Source organism: Carettochelys insculpta, chromosome 9, assembly GCF_033958435.1.
Source record: "Carettochelys insculpta isolate YL-2023 chromosome 9, ASM3395843v1, whole genome shotgun sequence".
NCBI classification, from domain to species: domain Eukaryota; kingdom Metazoa; phylum Chordata; order Testudines; family Carettochelyidae; genus Carettochelys; species Carettochelys insculpta.
Genome location: NC_134145.1, coordinates 58,416,967 through 58,443,232, shown reverse-complemented (window position 1 = coordinate 58,443,232; position 26,266 = coordinate 58,416,967). Strand labels below are relative to the sequence as shown.

Genomic DNA, 26,266 nt, shown 5'->3' with positions numbered 1-26,266 from the left:
ATGGAGAGATGTGTTGCAGACCACAAGGGTAATTTAATAGCAGGGTCAGGATTAGAACTCAGGTCCCTTCAGTCCCAGCTGTGCAAGCCAGTCTACCACACCACACTAGCCATCCCAGTCCAACATGACACCTTGTTCCAGTGCAGACAAACCCGAAGTGAGTTCATTCTTCAGGCCTTGAGTAAGCTCAGCTGGAATTCGTCCATGGGAGATTGTTCAAGATATCCTCCCACGGTCATTTTCCACCCAGCTGGTGCATTAGCAGATACTTCTTGGCTTGGGAGGCGGCCAGGTGTTCCCCCACCAGACAAAGCTCCTTGGCCTGGCTGATCAGGCAGCAAGTCGAAGAGCGAGAAAGTGTAATGGAAAGAGAGTCAGTAAAGCCAAATGGGGGTGAGGATGAAGATGGTTCTCAAACCAACCAAGCCAGCTAGCGAGGGGTGCCTTTGGCTGAGCCTGCAAAGCCGTCGTCTGCTTTCCAGGGTTGGTTTCAGCTACTGGGTTCCAGGGGGACTCCAGGCTGCCCAGCTGCCTACCGTAGAGACGTGAACAATGTAGAACTGCTTTAGTGCAAGAGATGGTGGGTGCCTACTCCCGTGAGATTCCCATCCTGCTTCCTGGAGAATGGGCCTGATCCATTAATTTACAGCCAACAGTTCTACACCACCTGTTGCGTGCAGAAGCCTGGTGCAGCTGAACGCTGGAACTGGTTCCATCTTCAGCGCCACAGGGGTGTTGCTCCTCAGGATCCCATCACCAGAAAGCAACACCAAGTGGCATTTGTCTCAGTGACAGGGGAGAGGGCTCTTATGTTGTAAATGCAGCTGTTTGATGTGTTGTGTGCTGGAGGACAGAGATGCTGAGAGTCCAACGGGGGTGCTGGAAGGGAGAAGGTGACCTGAGTGGTGCCTTAGCTCCAGGCTCACCTGGAAATCTTGACCTACACCGGTGCTCTCCCTCCCCAGCTCTGCTAGGCTCTTTGCAAACACACACTCATCCACAGATGCCACAGGGCCTCTGCTTTCCTGTAGCAATGGTTGAGCATCCCGGCCCCGAATATGAACCTGCCCCGTGACAGGCCCAAAGCTGCTTGGTGAAACTGGGCTGGGAGAACTCACAAACGGGTGACTTTAAAAAAATAATAAAAGGCAATAAAAAGCCACGAGTAGAAATGGCGCCAGGGAAGAGAGAAGAACCACTTATGCCAAATAGGTTAGATCAAAATCAGAAAAGGACATGTTACTTAAACTGCACGGTAAGCAATACAAAGAGCAGAGCCTTCATGCATGTAGCAGCTCAAGCATAAGAGAATGACCAGGCTGAGATGTTCAGCTCTGGCTAGCGAGTTTCACCACAGTCCATTAATGGTACATGGGGTCTTCTCCATTGAAACATCTCAGCCTATGCAGGGGTGTTGCACACGCAGCTGTAATATGGCCTCACTTCTGCTGCGATGCTAATGGTGCTGGCAGCCTTGTGTAGGGGAGAGCTTGTCAGAAAGGAGAGCACACCAAGCCCATCTGAGACAACAGCCCCTGACGTCAATGGAGCCGTACACATGGAGTGTAGAGCTCCAGTCGAGCCTAGGCGTGGTAAGGTTAGAAAGACCTCAGTGTGTCCGGCTGTGCTACACTGAATTCAGATGGGTGATAACCCAAGCTAGCGTTCAGCCAGTTAGTGTGGGTAACACTAGCGGTAAAGACACCGTGCTATGGACCCTGGCATGGGCTGGCAACCCACGGAGGTGGCCATGGTCCCTGCAGGGCTTGTCCTGGGGCATTTATCCCGGCCAGAACCTGTCTGGCCATGTCCTCCTTCCCATCGTGTTCCACATCAGCGAGATTAAAGCTCCCCCGTTAGCAGTGGGGTGGTGAGTGCATTTTCTGAGGCCACCTCTCTGCTCCAGAGCTCAGTAGAAATGGTTCTAAAATGCTGTAGAATCTCCTCAAGAGTGATCCCCTCAATAGCTCGTTTCTTGCGGTGCACAAGGTCTAAAGGGTGGTTTAAGGCCCTCTATGGCCAAAGGCCGACATGCTCTAGTGAATGCCACAGGACTTTCTCTATGGATTTATGGGCGTATTTTCAAGGAGGCCTCAGGTTCAATGAAGCAGAGGTCCCATTGCCTTTCAATAGACTTGTGCTCCTAAAGGCATCTGAGAGCTTTCAGAAGTCCCACCTTCCCTCTCTAGCCAGTTGGCATGTGCGGCCCCCTATCGAGTACACCCTCCAAGTGCCAGATGACCATTGCTTCCCCACTTCTGCGGCTTGTGACCAACCGAGTGCGCAAGCTCACCTGATAGGTCACCAGCAGATGTTTCCTAGAGAACTCTCTCTGCATCACAACTTTCCTCCAGGCACCAGTCACTGGCTCGCAACCAGAAACTGCATTGACTAAGCACACAGAAATCTATCTCCTCCTGTCATGGCCCTTGAAGAGTCACGTCCTCCATCAGAGCATGCTGGTAGATGCTGGTCTAATGTAGGGCCTCCCATTGTCTCCAGCGATTTGCACTCCACCGGACAATCACACAGGTCTTCCATGCTGTTAGCTAGCAGCGCACAAGTCACTGCTCTGGCCCTGCCAGTCAGCAGAGGTAGGTGTGTGAGCGTGAGAGGAGGAGGCCCCTGTTTAAGGACTGCGCTGGTGGGCTGAAGAACGCAGTACAGCAGAAACGGGCTGTGGCTTGCAGCCAGCTGTCAAAGGCCTCTGCACCCGCTGAAAGCTAAACAAAAGGATCCTCAGCCACGCATGCGTTCTCGTGCCCGGATTGGTCCCCTCCACCAGAGCTGCTCCAGCCACACTGATACAGCTCCCCGGACCCTCCTCCCAATCCCTGCTGCTAGTTCCCTGCAGCGAACTCACCTGGGACCACAAGGTCTCCCACAAAGGCTCACCTGCACCAGCAGCAGAAGAGAGAACATCGCGTCATGGCTCCTGTAGCACGGAAGTGGCTTGTATTGTTTTTAAATGCAGTTAAATGGCTCCCCAGCTCCTTTCCACAGCTCAACAATCCCTTCTCCCCAGCCCACCACAGCCGGCCCCAGCAGTGTAAATTTTGTACAGTTTCAAAAGTGAAGTCTTGTTTCCTGGGGGGGAAAAAAAAGAATAAATCATTAAACACTTACTTATTGCCATGTGTCTTCGGAAAGCAAACCACAGCCTGGTGCATTCCTTTGTATTATGCCTCCTGTGCGTTGGCATGAGATGTGTATGGTCTAAACGAAAAAACGACATGAAATAAATGTGGAAAGTTCTTTAGCAGCTGATGTATTCTGCCTGTTCTTCTGGGCCCCTAGTTTAAATCCAAGCCCATGGACTGCAGGCAATTCCTAACACTGTTGCCTTTCCATAGCACTTTTCTTCCAAAGGTTGCAAAGAGCTTCCAAGCACTAGTGAACTGTGTCATTTACTGAAGGGCCTTTGGTGCCAACCACTACCAGAGACAAGATAAGAGATTTGGTAGGCAGCTAGTTTGCCCAGACTGGCCATTCCTATGCCCCAAAGCCTCACCCTACTGCTCTGAGGTAGGTCTCTATTGCCTGCCCTGTATTACTGATGGGGAACCTGAAGCATGGAGAAATTGAGCCTGAAATTATCAAAAGAAGGGAAAGGCAGATGCCCAACTCCCTTTGAGTTCCTGGGAACTGGGCGCCTATCTCCCAGCAGAACCTTCACAAAACCTCTAGATCTTGTTGTGCGATGAGAACCGGCCCCCATGAACCCCAGCCCCAGGGTCTTTTATCATTTGAAAATATTTTTGGTCACTGACCACGAGAGGCCCTTCCTCAAACTGCTCGTTAGTCCTTGCACCCAAGGCCAAGGCCAACCGGAGGGAAAGCCGTGGCCCAGCTGCGGGGGAGATGGGAGCGTGGGAAGAGCTGCCACTGGAGGAGGAGAGTGGGGGTGGAGGGGATGCCAGCTGAGGATGGGCTGAGGGGAGAGCACGGTGAAAGACGAGCAGGAGCAGCAGCTGAACGCCTTGGGAGGCGCATACGGTACCATACCTAGGGCCCTACCAAGTTGGCAGCTAGGGACTTCCCAAGTGGGGGGTGGGCCGTGGGGCAACCACCCTCCCCAGTGTCCCACGCTTGGGCCCCAGGGAAACCCCCCCATGCTGCAGGCCCTGCCCCTGCTCTGGTCCACCCCCACCCTGTCCCCTTACACCTTCCCTGACCACCCGGGCCGAGGCTTACCTGGGGTGGGGCACGGCAGTGGTATTAATAGGGATTCTCCTCCCCTCGCACCCTCCGCCTCAGGGCAGCCACCGGCACTCCACACTCCTGGCCCACTGAACACCCTCCTGCTCTGCTGCACAGAAGCGAGCCCCAGCGGGCATGAGGGGGCAGTGGAGCCAAGCAGGCTGCAGCTCACACTGCCTGGGTGGCGTGTACTGGATGGAGGCTGGTGGGGGGGGACACTCCCTGCTGCTGTCACCTTCAATGCGCCCTCCCACGACTGATCCACAGGACGGTTGCCACAGGGCGCCCAACAGGGCAGGGCCTGGGGTGCCTGCCCCAGTTCATCTTACGGATGGGACGGCTGTGTCATGGACTGTGAAATCTGGTCTCCCCCAGGAAATTGTGTGCTTTCACCTTGCACTATGCAGATTTCAGGGGGGAGACCAGCACTTCTCCAACTGGGGATCCTGACCCAAAAAGGAGGTGCCGGAAGGGTCACATGGTCATTTTTGGGGCGGGGGGGGAGTGCACCATAGAATTGCCACCCTTACTTCTGTGCTGCCTTCAGAGCTGAATGGCCAGAGAGCGGTGGCTGTCGGTCAGGCGCGCACTTCTGATGGCAGCAGCCTGCCAGCAGTGGTGGCAGCGAAGTGAGGTGGCAATACCATACCAGTTCTCCTGTACTTCTGCGCTGCTGCCCTCAGAGCAGCGGGGCTGGCGAGTGGCAGCTGTTGGTTGAGGGCCCAGCTCTGCGGGGAGCCAGGAAGAAGTAAGGGTGGCAATACATACCATGCCATCCTTACCTCTCTCTTGTTGCTGCTGCTTTCAGAGCTGGGCTCCCGGCCAGCAGCCTCTGCTCTGCAGCCACCCAACTTTGAAGGCCGTGAAAAAGTAAGGGTTGCAGTGGTGTAACCTATCCTACAATAACCTTGCAGCCCCAGCTCCTTTGTGGGTCAGGACCCCCCATGATCACAACACTGACATTTCAGATTGAAAGAGCTGAAATAATGAAATTTACAAATTTAAAAAGCCTATGATTGTGAAATTCACCAAAATGGACCATGAATTCATTAGGGGCCTAACCACGCTCTTTTCGGCACCCCTCGGCAGAGACAGATAAAGTACCCAAAAAAAGTTACTTGAGTAAAGTGCAGCTGCTTTCACTTCTGGATACTTGAGTACAATAAAGATGGGACTTGTGTGTGTTCATGTGCGTATTTGCACTCAGGTAGTTTCCTAGAGGGACAGCGGTGACTTGTATTTAAGTACCCTCTACCCCAGGAGCTGCCCTTTCACTCAAGTAACTTCCTCGGTAGTTTTTCCAGCTCTGCCTCTCAGTGACTAAAGGTCATTAATAAATGGCACTGCCACACCGTTGTGTTTGTACACTCTGAGCACAAAGGGGGTTGGGTCTAAGTCTGGCACCAGAGCAACTAACAGGCTGTGGCCTTCCTTGAAATGCCCTGTCAGGGGTGACTCATTTTTGGGGCATCAATAATCACTCTAGAAACCAACCTGTCCAACACAGCCCCCAAAGCTCTGCCTGGCCCTTCCAGCAAAGAGGCTGGTGCCCAGAGAGGGCCGCAACCCTCCCGCAGGCAGGTTGGCCTCTGTTGTGTTAGAATGGCAAGGTGGGAGCAAACAGGTAAGCAGAAACACTTCTTATGGGATCCAACCCAGCACCACCAGCTGGGATCCCACTGGGGCAGAGGTGGGGGATTAAAACTGCAAGTAGAACAGGAGGAAAACTAACACACACATGGTATTTCACACGGTCTGAACAACGTCCTTTTGAGTGGCTCACTGCATCTCTTTATCCCACCCCCTCTGTTGGCAGACCCATGCTTACAAGGCATGCAACACTTGTTTCTGTTGCCTTGGTTAAATCTTCCCAGCCTGACTGGCCTCAAAATGCTAATTGAGTTGCTTTATCAATAGTAACTCCCTTCCCCATCCCACAACTCTACACAGCACAACTCCCATGGTCTGTTTGAGCCTCTTGCTTGCTCTGAGACCAGACCAGTGCCAGGGAAAGTAACTAACAGGACGGACATCCCTGCAAAGCAGAAGGATCTGAGCAACATGGCCCCAGGCACATATCTGGCATGCTGGTATTGGAGGGAGCAGCGTTCCCTCAATATTTTCCCTTTCCTTGGCAGAATAAATTTTGTTATGTACACCAAGGCATGCACAGACGTGCATGACCAATAGAAACCCATGCTGTCCACTGTGGGCGCTGTGCTAATCAGCTGGACAGCACCCACATGTCTCCTGGGCAGACACCCAAGCACTCAGCTCACAGGGAACTCTGGGAGGGAGGTTCCTCTCTGCCGTGGTGTATGTTGCATCTGCCTGACCCTGGGCCAAACTCAGCTCTCTGCCATCCTGCTGCAATGCTGCTGGCCTCAGTCACATTTCAACACGAGCCCAGCTGGGCTGATGCAGGACGTGCCAGGAGAGGACTTCCAGCAGCGGGAATTCCAGTGGTTTTCCAGGAGGCCCTTAACACACGGCTGCTTTGGTGAATGGAACCGAAACAGGGAGATGAGAGCTTTGTGTGGCTAAAAAAATGGAAAGGACTGGTAAAAGTGAGCCTCATCCCCTCCCACGCCCTCCACCCACTCCTCCCTGTTGGCTCTGCTTGCAGCCCCATTCAGCCAGAGAGCAGAGCATTGCAGCAAGCCAAGACTGCAGCAGCCAGCAGCATGAACAGAAATGAGCGCTTTCTCCATGTCAGGGGCCTGCCCAGAGCTGCAGTTAGAGCTCATGCGTGGGGGAGCGTTTCAAACCCTCCTGCTCGTGGAGCGAGGCCCTTCCTACCCCAGGGTGTGGCAGGTTATATATTTTAATCATTTTAACATTTAAAGCTTCTCAATTAAAGTGATTTCCCAGCCTGGCTGCCAAGCTTAGTTTGAATGGGCATTAACCACTTTGTGTATCGGTAGTTAAAGGCGCTGAGGGATTTAAACAGCAATCCACAGGGCTGCTGGGGAAAGGCCTGGCAGAATAAAGCAGATTATAAACAATAATATATGGCTCACTCGATATTTTTTGGAAGGGCTCCAAACTCACAAACAGACCTAAAGTGCTATAAACGTATCTAGGCCTAAGCTCTGAGTGCCACAAACGTACTGCATGAAAGCTGTGGGCATGGCTGTGCACAGGTATTTTAAGAGAGCTTTTTATTACACAAACTGTCCATCAAATCAAACCTCCCCGAGGGAAGATTAAAACACAAACTGGAATAACCTTCGCAGTGAAGAGAAAAATAAATCCCTGGCAAGGACAAGGGGGTGGCTGCACGTTAAAGCAGTACAGGGAGGCGATCTCCCTCTTCTTTAACCTCTACCCAGTCCCACAATGGTGTAAGGCAGGTAACAAAGTTAGTTAAACATCTTCATTTCTTGTGGTAGTGCATTCTATCCAAAATAACGAACCTCAGTGATCTTGGGTTTATATTGCTTTATGCACCGACAGATTCAAAATAAATAACATCAGTGATCTTGGGTTTATATCCCCTGATGCACTGACAGATTCAAAATAAATAACCCCAGTGATCTTGGGTTTATATCCCTTCACGCACCGACAGATCCAAAATAAATAACCCCAGTGATCTTGGGTTTATATCCCTTCACGCACTGACAGATCCACAATAAATAACCCCAGTGATCTTGGGTTTATATCCCCTCATGCACTGACAGATCCAAAATAAATAACCCCAGTGATCTTGGGTTTATATCCCCTCATGCACTGACAGATCCAAAATAAATAACCCCAGTGATCTTGGGTTTATATCCCTTCATGCACCAACAGATCCAAAAGCAATTGACAAACTTTCAGGACTGTACAAACGTGTGCACAGTCTGCTCAGAGGCACATTCCCATGAGAGAGAGGGCAATACACACATTGCTCTTACACAGAGTTCAGATCTAAGGCAGTGGTACCCAACTTAGAGTCTGTAGACTCCTGGGGGTCTACGAGGCTAATGCAAGGGGGTCAGTTTAAAAAAAGAAAGGATATATAAAAATGATCATCAAAAATAAGTGTTCAATAAATTGTGAAGTTACAATCTATTCTTATTTTTAAATTAAATATCTTCCAATAATGTTATTGATGGCTGTCCGAAAATCTGTCTTGTGGTGTCCTTTTTCACTGAATGAAGTGTACACAGAAGCTAGAATTGGCGAATGGTTTGGGAGGTGATTGGGGGGGTCTGTGAACGGCTTGGGGGGAGTTACGGGGGGCGTCCATGAACAGTTTGGGGGGTAATTGGGGGTCTGCACTAGTGAAAAGGTTGGGAACCACTGATTTAGGGCATGTCTCCACTACAGGGACAATCGACCTTGCTGCGGTTGATCTTCCAGAGTTCGATTTAGCATGTCTAGTGGGGACACACTATATCGAATTTGTAGAGCGCCTGTCTCAACCCCAGTATTCTTGCCCACCCGCTAGGAGTCAAAGAATTTGATGGGAGCACAGATTCCCATCAACCTCCCTTAGGGGAGATGGTGTGGAAGCCCAAATTAAGGTATGTGGACCTTAGCTACATAATTAACATAGCTGAAATTGCACACCTGAAATCCATCTTCCCCTGTTGTGTAGGCCTGCCCCATGTAATAAATGACAGTCCTGCGATGCATTGTGGAACCAGGTGATAAAATTATCATGCATCTTTGACTACCATCCATTTTGACATCCATTTAAAAGCCATTCACTGGTATCCTGTGTGGGCACATGACGCCAGGGCTGTTACTGCATTTCACGTAAGAGGAAAGAAAATATTGCAGACCCCTGCAAACCAGAGTCACAAAGACAGATGTGGCCAGTCAGCAAAATGTCTTCACATTTTCATTGCCCGGTCAGTGAGAGGCCTAGATTAAGGAACATTAAGTAACTTTCAAGTACTTAAAAGAGCGTTACAAGGAAGAGAGAGAAAAATTGCTCTCCTTGGCCTTTGAGGATAGGACAAGAAGCAATGGGCTTAAACTGCAGCAAGGGAGGTTTAGGTTGGACATTAGATAAAACTTCCTGTCAGGGTGGTTAAACACTGGAATAAATTGCCAAGGGAGCTTGTGGAATCTCCATCGCTGGAGATATTTAACAGCAGGTTAGACGGACACCTATCAGATATGGTCTACGGACTCTAGACGGTGGGTCCTGCCATGAGGGCAGGGAACTGGACTCGATGACTTCTCAAGGTCCCTTCCAGTTCTAGTGTTCTGTGATTGTACAAGATCTGGCAACTCCTCTTAGCCATGCCCAATTTCACACTACTGTAATGCATTCCCAAGAAGAATGGTGGGATATACCACTGGATTTTCCAGAGCTTTAATCAAAACTAGCTAGGGGGGTAGGTGGGAGAGAGACTCTTCCAGTCGCTGCTGAAAGACGTACTTCAAGTAACTGCAATTAAACTCCATTAGTTGTTGGGGGTAAATTTTAATTTTTAACAGCAATTACCGAAGAATTTTCTCCACTCTTCCAGATAGTTTGGAGCTACTTCTCTAGCTTCATCCTCCAAGCCTGTTCTGTGGTTACTGTGTAACATTCCCCGGGAGCTAGTGAATCTTCAGGAAGCAATTGCAACCACTCAGCAGCATGGTATGTGTATCGCCTGGATGTACATCCCCGCCAATGCTCCAAAACTCTCATGTGGTTAGACCCAGCCAGAGATTAAACAATTTCATAACAAACAGAAACAGACACATAAGAATCACAGTCTTTTCTACGCAAAAGGAACCAACACTTAAAAAAGTTACCGCACAAATCCAGAGCTTCTGCTGTTCTGCTTTGCTGGAATGAGGACAAGTCATACCATTTCCAGGCTTTCACACACAATATCCAAAATCTGAAGCGGCGTGCTCTTCGTTCTTAAGCTACACAGCAACTGCTAATTACTTTTTGGTACCATACAACTATATCTACTCTGTCCTAGATTGAGACATTCCCAACTGAAGAACATGCATGTGAGAGTCCAGGTTACTACAGCCACCTGATGCAGTTGTTTTTACAGCACATCATACATATACTCACAGTGCCGATATAACGTACCACCTTTGCACAGTACGTATAATTTCCTCCCGCTGTTTTATCCAAAGCGAAGAAGAGCTCCACTTAATATTTGTGGCTCTCCAAATGGGCCTCTGCTTCATCATTTTAAAGGGACTGGCAGTGTATATAAGCAAACACGAGCATCTTCAACCCACCACACTTAAAAAATGTGTAGCCCAGAAGCCCAATTTCACATTTAAAGTTTTCAAGTTGTGAACTATGAGCAGATCCAAAGCCCATTAGGTCAAGGAGAAGACTCCTGTTTACTTCACAAGCACCGGGTGAGGGCCATGAGTGCTTATCTGGCCCACTTGGAATCTGACACTTCAAATGAGGCTGTTGATCTATATAAATAAGAAAAATATTAATAAATATACGTAAGAGGCTGTTGCCTCTATATAAAACCACGGTACGCCCACCTCTTGAATATTGTGTACAGCTGAGGTCACCTCATCTCGAAAAAGATATATTAGCATTGGAAAAGGTTCAGAAAAGGGCAACAAAAATGATTAGGGGGTTGGAACAGTGGTGGGTGGGGGGTTGGAACAGGAGAGATTAAAACGACTGGGACTTTTCACCTTAGAAAAGAGGAGACTAAGGGGAGATGTGATAGACAGCTATAAAATTGTGACTGGTTTGGAAAAAGTGAATAAGGAAAAAGTTATTTCCTTTTCCCACAACGTAAGAACTAGGGGGTCACCAAATGAAATTAATGGGTAGCAGGTTTAAAATTAACCAAAGGAAGTTTTTCCTCGCGCAGCACACACACACTAGGCCTGTGGAAGTCCTGGCCAGAGGAGGTTGTGAAGACCAGGACTTCAACAGGGTTCAAAAAAGAGCTAGCTAGATTCATGGAGGTTAGGTCCATCAATGGCTATTAGCCAGGGTAGGTAGGAATGGTGTCCCCAGCCTCTGCTTGTCAGAGGTCAGAAATGGATGTCAGGAGAGGAATCACTTTGGTTATTACCCCTTCTATTCACTCCCTCTGGGACATGTGGCATTGGCCGCTGTCAGAAGACAGGACACTGGGCTAGACTGACCTTTGGTCTGACCCATTGTGGCCGTTCTTATGTTCTTATTCAGAGAAAAGGCCCAGCACTGGGTGCAACACTGCACACTTTTGTCTTATTGTCCTTCACTGGGCCTCTCTACAGACTAGCTTAAAGCATGGGTGGAGACCATCCTTTCCAGGCTCTCTGGTCAACAGTACGGGTAAATAGCGGGAGGAGTTTATTTTCTGTAATACTGGCACATGCTGACCAACAACTTCACTGAAGCCAGGAAAGAGGCATCAAAGCCAAGATCCCCTGGCAAAAATGTCAAGAACTAGGGTGCAAAATTCTCCTTTCCTACCTATATACGGTTGCACGTATACACCATAAACAAACCAGGAAAAAACCAGCATAGATGGAGCTCCAAGGCGGGTGCATTGGCGGTTGGAAAAACCATGCCCAAAGAGACGTTAGCAGTGGTTCACAGCCGAACTGGAAGAGCACATGGAATGCAGCACTGCAGGGATCAGTTTTGAGTCTGGTTCTGTTCCATTGTCTTCACCAACGATTTAGATAATAGCATAGAAAGCGCTGTTATGAAGTTTGCCGATGACACCAAGCTGGGAGGGGTTGCAGGGCTTCGGCGGATAGGATGAACATTCAAAATGATCTAAACAAACTGGAAAATGGTCCGAAGCGACTAGGATGGAATTCAATATGAGCAACTGCAAAGTACTTCTTTGAGGAAGGCTGAGTTGTGCGCACAGAATGGGGAATGACTGCCTACAAAGGAGATTGCGGAAAGGGATCTGGGGTCACAGTGGATCACAAGCTAGATACGAGTCAGCAGTAAGACGCTGTTGGGGAAAAAAAAAATCCAACGTCATTCTGGGATGTATCAAGAGGAGCGTTGAAAGCAAGCCGCAGGGAGGGACTCTTCCACTCTGCTCTGCGTTGCTTAGGCCTCGACTGGAGCACTGCATCCAGTTCTGGAGTCTGCACTTTACGAAAGATGTGGACAAATTGGAGAAAGTCCAGAGAAGAGCAACAGGTCTAGAAAACAGGACCTATGAGGGAAGACTGGGGTTTGTTTAATCTGGGGGAAGAGATTGAGGCAGGGACACGGTAACAGTTTTCAAGAACATAAAAAGGGGGTTGTAAAGAGGAGGGGGGGGATGTGTATTCTCCTTAGCCTCTGAGGACAGGGTAAGGCAGCATGGGTTTAAACTGCAAGTCCAGTTTAGGTTGGACATTAGGAAAAACCTCCTGTCAGGGAAGTTAACCACTGGAATACATCGTCTAGGGAGGTTGTAGAACACTTGGATACAATCAAGAAAATCCCATGGCAAATAAGGGGAACACATCCCATGCTCACAAACCACTAAACTGCACAGAAACTGGGTTTTTCTCCTGGAAGCTGTGCCATGCTACACTGTCATGTGCATAGATGACCTCCCTCTGCACCTGCTGAGTTTAGGCATGTAACTGGCTGCTAGGAAGGGCGAGATTTGCTCACACACAGCAAATCTTGGTGGGTTGAACAAGGCTCTGGTGCCATATTTCAGTAATAGCCAATGGACCAAAGTCACAAATCTTTTGCTGCTAGTCAGTCCTTAGGGACAATTCCCATTTAACTCAATGGGTCTCCGGCTGTGGACACACTGTATCCAAGAGAATCATGTTCTCTTCACTGCAGTTCAGAGTCTCTGAAGATCGAGCCGACTGCACTGAGGAACTCCTAATGGTGCCTCTTTGTGCCATAATGCTCTGACAGTCAAAATATGGCTGGGCCTGGCAGGGTAGGTAGTTCTGGCCCATCCCTGAGCAGTGCTACCACTGTAGACTTGGACCACAGCATGGTATGGGGACATGGTTAACAAAGAGTAAGAACACACTAGGAATTATAAACATTCTCTGCACTTCCACAAGCCCCTCTGAAACGGAAGTTATTCCTAATGGATTGAACCCTGCAAATGCACGGATATCCACTTTATACCCACAGATATCTGCTTCTGCAGATGTGGGTGCGGACTTCCGTAGCTCATTTTTGTAAATATGGATGTGGATCCAAATTTTGTCTGTAGAACATGGCAAATTCTAATGGCTCTGTAGCCTTCACTCCGGGGCCAGTAAGTTTCGGAAAGATTTTTGCAAGCTCTTACAATTCACTAGTATCTGCCTCTGCCTCATGGAGCGTTAAAACACGTTTCAGCTCTTGCTACACTGCAAGACCAAACCGTGTTTTTATTGTTAGAGAACTACTGCCACAGGGCAAGACGCTGGAGATAAAATTAACAACATTTTTTCTGACGTATTTTCCCTTTAATAAGCAGTTGCCTGAAAGATAAAATTATTCCCTGTGACTTCACTCAAGAGAAGGGCAAGATACCAAGGTTTTGTCTCAATTTCATTTTAGATGCACTAATGTGCTCCATATCTGGACTATGGAGTGACATATACAGGTTGAATCTCTGTCTGGCACGCTCAGGACCTGACTGGTGCTTAATGAGAGAATTTACTGGATCACAGGAGGCCAACATGTCTAGCAGCATTACCAACACTTCCACTGTGTATTGGGCTCTTGGAAGACATTTAGGGGTAAATTACCATGAAATAATAGCACACAACACCATGAGCCAGGACTGGTGGATGTAAACAAACTTTACGGGACTATGGGAAACTTGGCTACACCCATGAGAAGAGGTTGCCTGGCTACTTAAAATCACTGTGGATTATGGATCTTGCTGGACAAGAGAGTGCCGGATTAGAGAGGTTCAGCCTGTACTAAAAATCCCATTACCTCCCACAGAACTGGTTTGGAAACGGCTCCGGCTCAGGCTCTGTTTTTGTCATTTTTGTTCTGAAGAACGCTTTGTAGAACGTCCCTCGGAATGGCGTGTGCTGGAGAGACCTGAAAGGCCCCTGCTGTCAATCGGGTCGCAGGAATTAGGTCATTATCCCAACATCCAAAAAGCAGAAAGGAACCACACGTGGCCTTGTGCTCTTTTATTTACAGCATTTGTCTGGGCCAGAGAAATACATCTGGGCTCCCTTCAGTGGCGCACCTGATTACCAAAGATTTCCTCTGGTCGCATCCGACTCTTTCCTGCTCATTTGTTCACCTCCCACTACTCGTGTATATTTTCCCAAAAGAGCAGCCACATCTAAATATAGTCAAAAGTTGTCTGAATCCCCCCACCCGCCCCCAGACCCGTAATAAAGGCCAGAGCATGCAAAAATGGATTCTATTATACAGAGTCTAAACTCCTTCCCATAGCCCCTTGTTTCCAAAGCTGTATGCTGGGAGTTTTGCCAGGCTCCCAGCCCACCCAAAGGTCAGTCCTGATTCAAAAAACAATGCATATTAAAGAGGGTTAGAATGGAGGGGTTTAATGCCATTGCTGTCCACTCGTGAAGCCCCGTGCCGGTGCAGTCCTTCTCGTTAGGTTTTGCCAGCTGTGTGCTGCTGTAGCATGGATGTAATTGCTTTGCAGTCTGTCACTTCTTCGGCCAGGCAGCCTTCTTGGTCCAAGAGGGTGGGGTCGGCTCCAGCTTTCAGCAGCAGCTCCACTATGTCGAAAAACTCACAGGCGGAGGCTGGAGACAAAGGGTAGAGTGAATTGGGTGTTACAATTCAGCAGCGATGGCAGCCAAGAGATGCAACGGTGACTGCCCTCTGCCTCCAAGCTACTGTTAGTGCTCAGGTGGGGTACTGGGCAGCCTATCCTTCCCCTGCATATTTCTGGGGCAAGGAAATGGTGTTTGGGCTTTTGGCAGGATATGGCCAGTGCCGCTTTGGGGAGTACGTAGCATGAATTACTTGGATTTGGAGTCACCACTGCAAAGGGAAGGGACCATACAAACAAGATGCGGGTTGAACCTCTCTAATCCACCAACCTTGCCGGTCAATATTGGCTAGCAGCATTACCACTTCCACTGCTCACTCGGCTCTTCTAAGACAGCTGGGGGTAAATTACAGCTAAATAATAGCACAGAACATGGAGAGCCAGGACTGGTGGTTGGAAACAAACTTTAATGGAACTGCAGGAAACTTGGCCACACCCATGACAAGAGGTCACCCAGCTAACTAAAATCATGCCGGATTATGGATGTCGCTGGACGAGAGAGGGTCAACCTGTATCCCTCTTTGCCCTGACCTTCTAATAGGTTCTGCAACAAGGACTCTAGGGTCCTATGGAGTGCTGCCTCCGTGAGAATGTTCACACACTGAACAAGGCAGGGCTTTTAGCACCCACTGCTTCTTTCCACATGCCCCTCGGCTCATCTTACAGCAGGAGGCAGGGTTTCCTTAGAGCTATGTTTATTGCAGAGGTGTTACCACTTCCTCACTTCCCAGCCTCAGCCCACAAACTCCCCACCCATAGGCATCTTCCAGGAAAAAAGAAATGCTACCCCAAAACTCCACAAATACACACGCCCCTGCAGGGTGGTGCCCAGGAGTTACCAGCACAAAGATGTGTGCAGGAAGCATTACTGGTAGGTGGCAAATACCAGGCTGGCACCGACGACTTTTTTTCTTCAAATCCTCATTAATCGGCAAATCAAAACCCAACTCCACTCTCGGTCCCTCCCCTCCTGCCAGGACACACTGGCTACGAGACTGCCACATCTTACCCCTAATCAATTTAACCTGGGTTGCTCAAAAAGGGCCATTTCCCAACAGCAGGAAAAGAGCTGTGCCGGTTTACATCAGCTGAAGATCTGCCTCATGGGTTTTACCTTAAAATAACTTTGTAGCGCAGATTTCCTGTGAGACTTCAAATGTCTCAGTGCTGATCTGCCAGGAGGGCAGTGTCCTGCGCATTAATTGTTGGCTTTAATTATATTTCAGGCCTTCCGACAAATTTAATGGTTTACTCTTCTATGGCATTAGAGGCAGTAATCAGACAGTCTTTACATTACGCTGCAGTTTGTGACAGCTCCAAAGGAACAAGCAGCAAAGTTTAAGGCAAAGCAAATTCCAGGCGCGACCGGTGCCGACGGCAAAACAAGGAGCGAAGGGAGTGCTGACAAAGCAGCAGGCAGGTGGATGGAAGAGAGAGAGAAGTGCCAAATGGAGCGAAGCATGAGCCAGCAACAGCCAACAAGCCCTCAGGGAACCTTCAGGAGAGGGACATTTCAGGAGAGCTGAGGGAGCCATGCGAGGGAAGCCAGAATCCTGCTTTCCTGTGGAGGCTAGTCTGGGTGATCCTGAGCAGCTGGGACTGAGACATCTCAGAACCTGCACCTTTCCGAAGTGACACCTCTTTACACAACCAGCTACATCTCCACTTCAGAGCTTCATGGTAGACACTAGTGAAACGGATAGCCCTGGATTGCCTGTCAGCCTGTCGTCTGCCTCCCTGAGAGGGCGGGGAGCTATGCTGATGGATGAATTCTACACCAGGGGCTGGGTAGCTGTAGCTAAATCTCTTAGGGGTGCTGCTATTTTACACCCCTGAAAGATGTAGGCACACCAGTCTAGGGTCCTAGCTTAGACCAGCCCTCATTCTCCACCACAAAACACTGCAAAGAAAAATAGCTAGCTTAGCTGCTAAGTACCTAATAAGTACCTTCCTCCCTAAACAACTGCTCAGCCAATAATCAGCACCTCTCATGTCCAGGCCTGGCACCAGGCAACTGGTTGGAGTGGTTGCTACACTGGCAAAGCCAAGTGGTCATCAGCCCATCTCAGAAAAGCACAAACAAGTCCCTAGAGGTTGGAACAGCTGCCGAATTTATGGCATCCTGGGAACCTCGATTTGTCAAGTGCCAGAGGGGCGGCCCTGACACGGGCACAGGTGAAGATGAATTTCCATTCAGCGCAGTTCGCCTGCCGACTCCATTAATCCTCAGGGTTTTCATGATGAATTTCATTTTTTTTTTTTTATTTTCATGCTAACGTCCCCTCCCACAGCGCAGAACAGGGAGAACAGATGGTGCTTCGCAAGGAAGACGGAGAGCCCCTGGGAATACAGAGCCTGCCCACTCTGAAATCACATGACTGCAACTGCAAGAAGAAGCCTTGATTTCCTCTGGGAGGCACAGAGGTGCTGGATTTTAGTATTCCCCGTGGAGGGAGGGAGGCAACGATGCTGAGGAGGAACCAGAGACTAGCAGGGCATTTACAAAAGGGAAATCATGCTCAGATTGATCAACTCTGCCGTAAGTACTGCACATAACCACAAACATCAAATGCCCAGAAGCCAATGACTCCTTCAGGGAAGCAAAGGCAGGTGGGTCGTGTAATAAGCAGCCTGTCTGGGAGGGACACGCTGAAGGGTCTTCTCCACTTAACCTCCGATTAAACTCAGGGTCAGAGCCAATTCGAATGGGGCAGGATTTATAGTCCATCTAGGACCGAGTTTGACACCTCCTGTAATCAGGAGAGCTGTCACCACAAGGACAGCTGTCAGATGAAAGTAACTCATGAAGGGGGTTGGTTAAACCCCCCAAAACAGCCCCTCTGACTGTCCTCGTGCCTGGGATTAACCACTTCTCGCCCTACTGTAAAGTGGCAGCCAAAGAAGATACTGCAGTCAAACCCAACAGAAGCCATTTTGCTCAAGCGGGTGTACCTCTCTGCTGCAATTAACAACCCCATCATGCAGCCCTGCTAACAACTGTACTTGAGGATTTTCAGTAAGTTTTAGTTCTAAAGCATAATCATTTGAGTTTTTAAATTAAGCAGATCTTTTCAGACTTCAAGTAACATATTAGTGCTACAACATGGGGCGTGAGAGAAGAAATGACTTGGAGACTGGATTCAGACACATGCAGAACAGTGAGTGGACAACATATGGCGATAGAATGGACTTGAGAAGTAAGGATCCAAGCAAATGTTGTTACGCTTCACTCTGAGCCTTAAGAAGAGCAGATACCTACCTGGAGGAGACGGGAGAGGGAGCATTAAACATTGTGTCAAAAAGCAACGGAAGGTAAAATATTTTTCACTCTTAAAATAATTTTTTACTCAACCTACCCAAGTTTTAAAAAGAGCCTTTCTTGGAGCGGACAGAGAGTGGCTTTTACTCCCAGCAACGCTACGGCCGTGATTAGACAGCTCTCCCAAACGCTCGCCTACCATCGTTACTGCAACTTCAATTAAAAGGAGAGGAAAAAAACATTCCCTCTCCCCCTCCCTAGGCACTTGTGTACTTGACAGCAGTTTGTGCATTGTCGTTTTCACACTTTCTCCTGACCAGTGTGCGAGCTTCCCTGTTGTGCATGTGGCTCTATGACAAAGCAACAAGAGGCCAAGCAGACAAGATGGGTGAGGTAATATTTTTTCTACTTCCTCGCCTGCCTCATCTCCCTAAAGCCGTGGGATACAACTATGCTGCAAACTCACACCTTACTTTCCCTTCCTGTTTAAAAAGGACCAGATTTTGAGTTGACCTCTTTTAATTCTACCACCAGTAAATATGATCAAAACCTGTGAAAACAAATAACATCAATATAAAATTTGCATCCTTTGCTTCAGGCAAATACTGCTGGATAGACCAATCATGTGGTTGTGAAATTATCAGCCAGCTAGCCACAATATCCAGAACCAGTTCAACCACTGTACAGGATGATCCTCTCTTGTCTGGCACTCTCGGGACCTGTGCAATGCCGGATGAGAGAATTTGCCAGACCACGGGAGGTCAATATTGTCTAGCAGCATTACCAACACTTCCACTGCTTATTGGGCTCTTAGAAGACATTTAGGGGTAAATTACAGCTAAATAACAGCTCAGAACACTGAGAGCCAAGACTGGAAAACAATGAGAAGTCCTGTGGTAGTTTATAGACTAACAGATATATTCGAGCATAAGCTTTCGTGGGCAAAGACCCGCTTTGTCAGATGCATGCTTGTTTGTGAACATATTTCTTCACGAAAACTTATGCTCCGATATATTTGTTTGTCTATAAAGTGCCACAGAACTTCTCATTGTTTTTACGGACACAGACTAACACAACTACTCCTCTGATACTTGTCAGCCAGGATTGGCGGCTGGGAACAAACTTTATGGGACCGCAGGAATCTTGGCCACACCCATGATAAACAGTCGTTCTGCTAAGTAAAATCATGCCGGATTACGGATGTTGCCAGGTGAGAGAATTCCGGATTAGAGAGGTTCAACGTGTATTTCCTTTACACATTGTATTGCTCATTCAAACAGAAAACTCATGCAGTTAATATGCAAATATGTATTACAATACAGCTTACCATAATGTAGCGCTGTCTGACCTTCCCCATCCTGAAAAACAAAGAGAACTGGTTTTAGAGGTGCATGTAGCATCTAGGGGTGTAAACCACCAACCAGGCAGAGCAATTTATTAAATTAGGCAACTAGCGCATGGTTATGTTAAACCACAGTCAAAATTCTACTGAATCTTCCACTCTCCATGGGCCCGGCACTCAGCGTACACACGTCAGCAACTCCTAAGAACGGCTTGTTACATCCCAACATCAGTTTAACTCAGCTCAGAGCCCTGTCACTTCTGGTTCAGAAAAATCAATGATTCTAGCGCGGAGGCCAAAAGCGGAGTCCCTGGCCAGTCCTCTGACTGCAATGCAACACTGGCAGGAGGCTCAGTGCATTGCTGGAAGTGCTCTACAAGCAAGATCTCCGGCAGCTGTGCAGATGAAGGCAAAATTCCCAGGCAGCTTTTCAGAATTATAAGCGATAACCTCGGTGTCAAAGCCAGCACTACTTCTCTCAACGACCAAGGTTCTGATATCCAGGACTGCACATGAGCTACTGTTTTAGTGCACAATGGATGCTGTGGCAGTCTCAGAATGCCAGCTGGCAAGCAAGGGTAATATTTTCAGAACCACCCAGAGGAGTGATTGTACTCCGAGGCGACCTGGGAGTCTTCCACTTTTGAAAATCTTCCCCTAAGCCAGTACTGTCTGAAGAGCTCTGAGATAGAGCACATTCCTTTGCACAGTTTTCAGAAGTCAGCACAAAGCTGTGCCCCCCGCCCCCATCAGAAAAACATTACCTAGGTCAAACTGAGGGGGGTCAGCTGAGCCCGGCACTCTGCAGGTTTCGCAACCCTCAAGAGGAAGAGCCCTGGAGAGCTGCTTCTCGTTGGGCAAAATTCCATCAGAGTAGGTGCAGCTAAGCACGATTAGAAGCATGGTTAGTTAATGGATCGGCCTGTGCAGCACACCCCATGAGAATGCAGCCAGTGATCTCCAAGGCACGTACAGGTCTCAAAGCCAACAAGCAATAAGGCTGTCACCAGGAGCCAGTGCTTGCCAGCAAATGGTGGGAGGCATGTTATACCTGCTGGAAAAAGTAGCAGGAAGCACCCCAAAATGCAGCACTCTGAATGGCAGAACGCTTGTGCCAGAAGATGAACCCAGTGGATCTCTGCTTCCTGTTGCAGTACGAGCCACACACAAACAATAATTCGTTCACTTTTTAATGACCATTGTAACAAGGTCAGACCAGCAGACCCCAGGAGGAAGTGAGCTCAGGACCCAACCTGGGCTAGGGGAAGAGCAGAAAGAGCTAATTAAATTCCCAGGTGGAGGCAATAGGGTGTGGCTGCAGGCCATCAATTAACAAGGACCACTTTAGCTGATTGGCAGCATGCTTAAAAGCGGGGGAGGCGAACAGAGCTGGGGGAAGAACGAGAGAGGTGGTGGAGGAGTTTGAGAGACAATGCGAGGGAGATAAGAAGTCAAAAGCAGATCAGGAGGGAAGAAAGTGCCCATAAGAGAGTTGGGGAGGGAGGAGTGGGGTGTCTCCCCTCCTGACAGCTCTGGCAGGGAGAGAAGAGGGAAGGATACCAGCCACCAACCAGAACAGCAGGGGTAGCCACAGCCCAGACCTACAGTCCAGGGGCAGAGGTGTGGGACCCAATCCAAGACTGACTGTCAGGCCACCAGAGATTGCTCCAGCCACAATATGTTTCAGACCAGCAGATTAGGAACAATTATGTTTTAGGAGATTCTGCTTTAAGTAGGAACAGAATAGGTATTTCTAACCCAGGCCAGGTCCACAGCTAAAAAACGTAGCTCTTCCTAGCTAGATTGCTCAGGCGTGTGAAAAACTCATACATACTCTGAGAAGTAGCTAAGCCAACCTAAATCCTGGTGGACACACCACTAAGTTGATTAAAGAATCCTTTTCTCCACCTAGTATTGCTTCACAAGGGGGGTGGATTTATTAAGATGGAAAAAAAATCTGATGCCGTAGTAAGCATCTTCTCTATAATCACTGCCGCGGTGGAGTTGAAGATATGCCACGGTAGCACCAGAAGTGTAAACATGCCCCCCACCCCCGAAATAATACTACTGCAGCTTCAGCATGGAAAAGAACCTTGGCACTTTCTCTCTGAGTTGCTGTAGTGACTACAAACTTAAGGCCATAAGAACAGCCATAATGGGTCAGACCAAAGGCCCATCTAGCCCAGTATCCTGTCTTTGGACAGTGCCCCAGAGGGAAGGAACAGAACAGGTAACCATCAAGCGTTCCAATTCCCTGGTGCACATCCCCAGCTTCTGAAAAACACAGGCTAGGGACACCATCCCTGCCCATCTTGGCCAATAACCACTGATGGATCTATCCTCCGTGAACTTATCTAGCTCTTTTTTGAACCCTGCTATAGCCTTGGCCTTCACCATAACCTCTGGTAAGAGATGACTGTGCATTATGTGAAGACATGCATCCTTTTGTTCGTTTTAAATCTGCTGCCTATTGCTTTCACTGGGGGACCCCTAGTTCTACTGTTACAAGGAGTAAATAACAGTTCCTTGCTTACTTTCTCCACAACAGTCGTGATTTCACAGACTTTGTTATATTCTCACTTACTCCTCTTTTCTAAGCTGAAAAGTCCCAGTCTTATTAATCTCTCTCCATATGCAAGCTGTTCGTTTTTGTTGCCCTTTTCTGAACTTTTTCCAATTCCAGTGTCGTACGTCTTTTGAGATCGGGTGATGACATCTCCATGCAGCGTTTAACATCTGGGAGTGCCAAGGATTTATGCAGAGGCGGTATGACATTTTCTGTCTTATTGTCTCCCTATTGTTTCATGATTCCTAACATTCTGTTCACTCTTTTGATTGCTGCTGCACGTTGAGTGGATGCTTGGCTAGGGTATGTAAACTGATTGCTATAGCAGACACCACAAACAAAATAAAGGCAATTGAGGACAACGTTCACTGACTATTCGATACTAAGGCCTGGTCAACATTTCCGAGTTAGACCGACGCAAGGCAGTGTACCTACCTCTGGAAGTGTCTGCTCTGCAGTGTTCTTCCCGTTGACGTAAGTCACCCACTACTCCAACTTAATAATTTCACCTCCATTTGAGGCATACACCTACACAGTGTCAGTGTATACATGCCCCTGCTTATGTTGACAACTTCTGCCTTTCAGAAACCATTTCCCAGTGTCTGACATTGGCCACTAAATTGGTGCAAGAGCTACTGGTGACAGTGTACTATGGACACATAAAACCAATGGAACTACTGTGGTGGTTGTAAGTTGACATAACTTACGTCAACAATTGTGTAGGGTAGACTTGACCTGCCAAGGAGAACAGAGCAGATTCAGAGCCACAGAGAGGTTCTCAAGCACATGCTTTCTTCGGAAGTTACAGATACAGCACTGACTTAATCATAGAACACTAGGACTGGAAGGGACCTTGAGAGGCCATCGAGTCCAGCCCCCTGCCCCAACGGCAGGACCAAGTACTGTCTAAACCATCCCTGCTAGACATCTATCTAACCCATTCTTAAATATCTCCAGCAATGGAGATTCCACAACCTCCCTTGGCAATTTATTCCACTGTTTGACCACCCTGACAGTAAGGAACTTTTTCCTAACGTCCAACCTGAACTTCCCTTGCTGCAGTTTAAGCTCATTGCTCCTTGTTCTATCCTCAGAGGCCAAGAAGAACAAGTTTTCTCCCTCCTCATGATACCCTTTTAGATACCTGATAACCACTATCACGTCTCCCCTCAATCTTCTTTTTTCCAAACTAAACAAGCCCAATTCTTTCAGCCTTTCTTCATAGGTCACATTCTCTAGACCTTTAATCATTCTTGTTGCTCTTTTCTGGACCCTTTTCTGGACTTCAGTAAGGTATTGGAAATGACCAGAGATGAAGAGGTGGGGATAATACAAATTAATTATTAGAGAAGAAGAGTTTAATACATGCAGAGAATTTTATGGAAGGGGATTTGAGTTACACTAACCAAATGAAAACACGTGAACCGAAGACTTAGGCAACTCCCTTCACATATGATACAAATACAGTCCATGTCCCATGCTAACAGAAATTCCATATACTTTTGTTCCATCAGACTCACACCCAAAGCTGGGTTCTGAAGACATTTGTTTGGCATTTATTATTCCCAGAATTGAATTTAAGTCTCAGCGGCTGTGAGGCTTTGCTTTGATTAAAGTGTTATTTTAAAAAAGAATTTTTAATTCATTGTTCTAGAAACAGAACCTATTACTTACATTGGGATCTTCCCCCCATTCTGAATGCTGGCCAAATGCAGTCCTAGGTTAGAGTTTTTAGATGTTATGTTTGTAATTGCTATTTCCTCCATGACAATTTTTAATCCAATGAAATTGAAAAAGCAGAAGCTATGGTCACTCATCAAGGGCCTTGCAATGCCCTGATTGATCCCTCTCTCTCTTGGATTTATCTTCGTGTGGCACCATGGCTAATGAGGCTTCTGTGTCCAGCTGCTGTGTGCCAGAGAGACATAGCGCTTGACTTAAGATACAGCCATTCTGATCCTTCAACTTAAGGTGCTCCCACCTGAAAACTAATCACAGATAGTGCTGTGGACATACCTATCACAGTTCTAGCTGGGAAATAACATGATATGATTATCATCTAATATCATTAGCCTTCCTGAAACACTCCTTGTTTTACAATGAATCAAGAAGTACAGAGACATTCTTGAAATTAACCCTAGCCAGTCTTTTTAACACAAGGAATCTGCACTTCTTCCAGGAGCATGGGCCACATCTCAACCTGCTGTAATAGGGGTAAGCACCAAAAAAGCCACTGCAGGTTGAACTGCTTTTGTCTGGCACTTTCTGGTCCAGCAACATCCATAATCTGTCATGGTTTTAGTTAGCCAGATGACGACTTATGGTGTGGCCAAGTTTCCCGTGGTCCCATAGAGTTTGTCTGCAGCTACTGGTCCTGGCCGTCAGTGTTCTGTGCTGTTATTTAGCTGTAATTTATCCCTAAATGTCTTCTAAGAGCCCAATAAGCAGTGGAAGTGTTGGTAACGTGCGAGACAATATTGGCCTTCTGTGGTCGAGCCAATTCTCTCTTTCGGCACTGCTCAGGTCCTGAGGGCGCCAGACTAGAGAGGCTCAACCTGCAGTTACAGTGCAAGACAAACGTAACTTTGACTGCATAACAAGCCAGACTGTCCCCTGCCATAGCAGGCAATGGAGGAACCTGCCGAAGACATGAGGGCAGGCAGCACCAGGTAGTGCAGCAGGTGTGATTTATTCTCCCAGAAGCTCGGGGAGGAACGGTGCACATTGAGCCACCATCTCTCTCCTCAGGTGGTGCAGCCACTCTGCCCCGTTTCCGGCTGCTGCTAAATGCCCCAAACTAACCTGGAGAGTTTTGCGTTCACTGGCCATTTGATAATCCTGCTTGTGAGTTCCACTGAATAGTTCTGAACATATTTGCAGTCATGAAGCCCCTGGATATTGCCTGTCATTGGTTTTCAGGGGAAATCATGGAATTCTAGGGTTGGAAAGGATCTCGAGAGGTCAAGTCCAGGCCCCTGCCCCCACAGCAGGACCAAGCACCATCTCATTGAAAGGACTATAAGAGCTCCGCAATTAACTAGCGGTACAGGCCCAATGCTGTTCGGGTGTGATCCTGACAGGAGACCTCCAGGGTAGCGCCAGGGGAGGTTTGCACTGGTAGCTGAAATCTGTAAGAAGGAATATGTAAAACCAAATGGAAATTAATGCCATGAAGGAGTAAGTGAAAAATCTTACTTCTCTGCTTTGCAACTAGACTCAGTTCATTTTTCTCCATTTAAATGCATCATGATTTTTATTTGTTTGTTTCATTTCAAGTGGCCAGGCCAGAGGGATGTTTGTCATTGTTATTTATAGCTCTCCTGCTTTAGCTTAAAAGATTGACTAAATGTAATTTATGTAGAACTGAAACTATCTACAAGACTTAGAGTCTATTGATAAATGCTGAAATTGGTAATTTGATAGAAAAGTATTTCGACATCCCATGTTCCCAAACTGTGGTCCATGGAAAGTTGGTTGGTCACATACCACCAGCTCCCCCCGGCCCACACTCCCATTTTCTATCTGCTAAATCACAAAGAAGCCAAAATACATTAATTTCCTAATATTTGCTTTCCAAGTAAGCCGTTACGATGACTTGGGTATTCTTTGAGAACGAACAGAAGGGGAGGTGGGCTCAGCAATCCCCAGAAGGACAGGAACTGGTGTGTGTTCTGCACAAGAGAGAGGTGATGGGTGGTCCATGAGATGACATTTCTGTGGAGACTGCTCCACTCCATGACATCGTTTGAGATCTTCTGCTTGTGTGTCATTATGTCAGGCTTTTAAGGGAGTCAGGTGAAAGCCAAAGTTGGGGGGAAAAAAACCAAAAAAGAAAAAAGAAATAAGAGAGAAGGCAGTACAACCAAATAAACGCCATTATACTAAAGGGAGAAAAATCCAACCCAAAGCACTAATGTTGAGTACTCTTCAGACCTGGTGTTATCTGTTTCAAAGTTCCAAGCTAGCAACTTTCTCCCACAGATTCCAGTGAATGATATCCCCACTTTACAGACAAAGGGAAGTTTAACGACTGGCCCAAAGTGATGCAGGGGCAGAGCTAGTACAGAAAGATAGAAAAAATACAAAAAACACAAACAAACAAACAAAAGATGAACAGGTGTCAATATATCTGAAGCAACCAATGAATCCGGAGGGCACCCCCACTTCCTCAGACACAAATTATGGAAAACATTATGCTCCATTCCCAGCTTCCACCTGCACTACTTAAAACCATTTCCCAGGCTCTGAAT

General features: G+C 47.8%; 1 protein-coding gene across 2 annotated transcripts in view; it reads right to left on the bottom strand.

Moving 5' to 3' along the window:
* Positions 1 to 13,541: 13,541 nt before the first annotated feature.
* The window catches only part of ACBD6 (acyl-CoA binding domain containing 6), a 120,367-nt gene continuing 107,642 nt past the window's right edge, over positions 13,542 to 26,266 (bottom strand). The window contains exons 7-8 of one of the 2 annotated variants that reach the window (XM_075003280.1): positions 19,436 to 19,466; positions 13,542 to 14,820 (exon numbers count right to left, since the gene is read on the bottom strand). In XM_075003280.1, coding sequence (XP_074859381.1) covers positions 14,666 to 14,820; positions 19,436 to 19,466 — 186 coding nt within the window. In that variant the 3' untranslated portion in view covers positions 13,542 to 14,665. The remainder of the gene's footprint in view (positions 14,821 to 19,435; positions 19,467 to 26,266) is intronic. The other variant, XM_075003281.1, reaches the window with a different exon arrangement.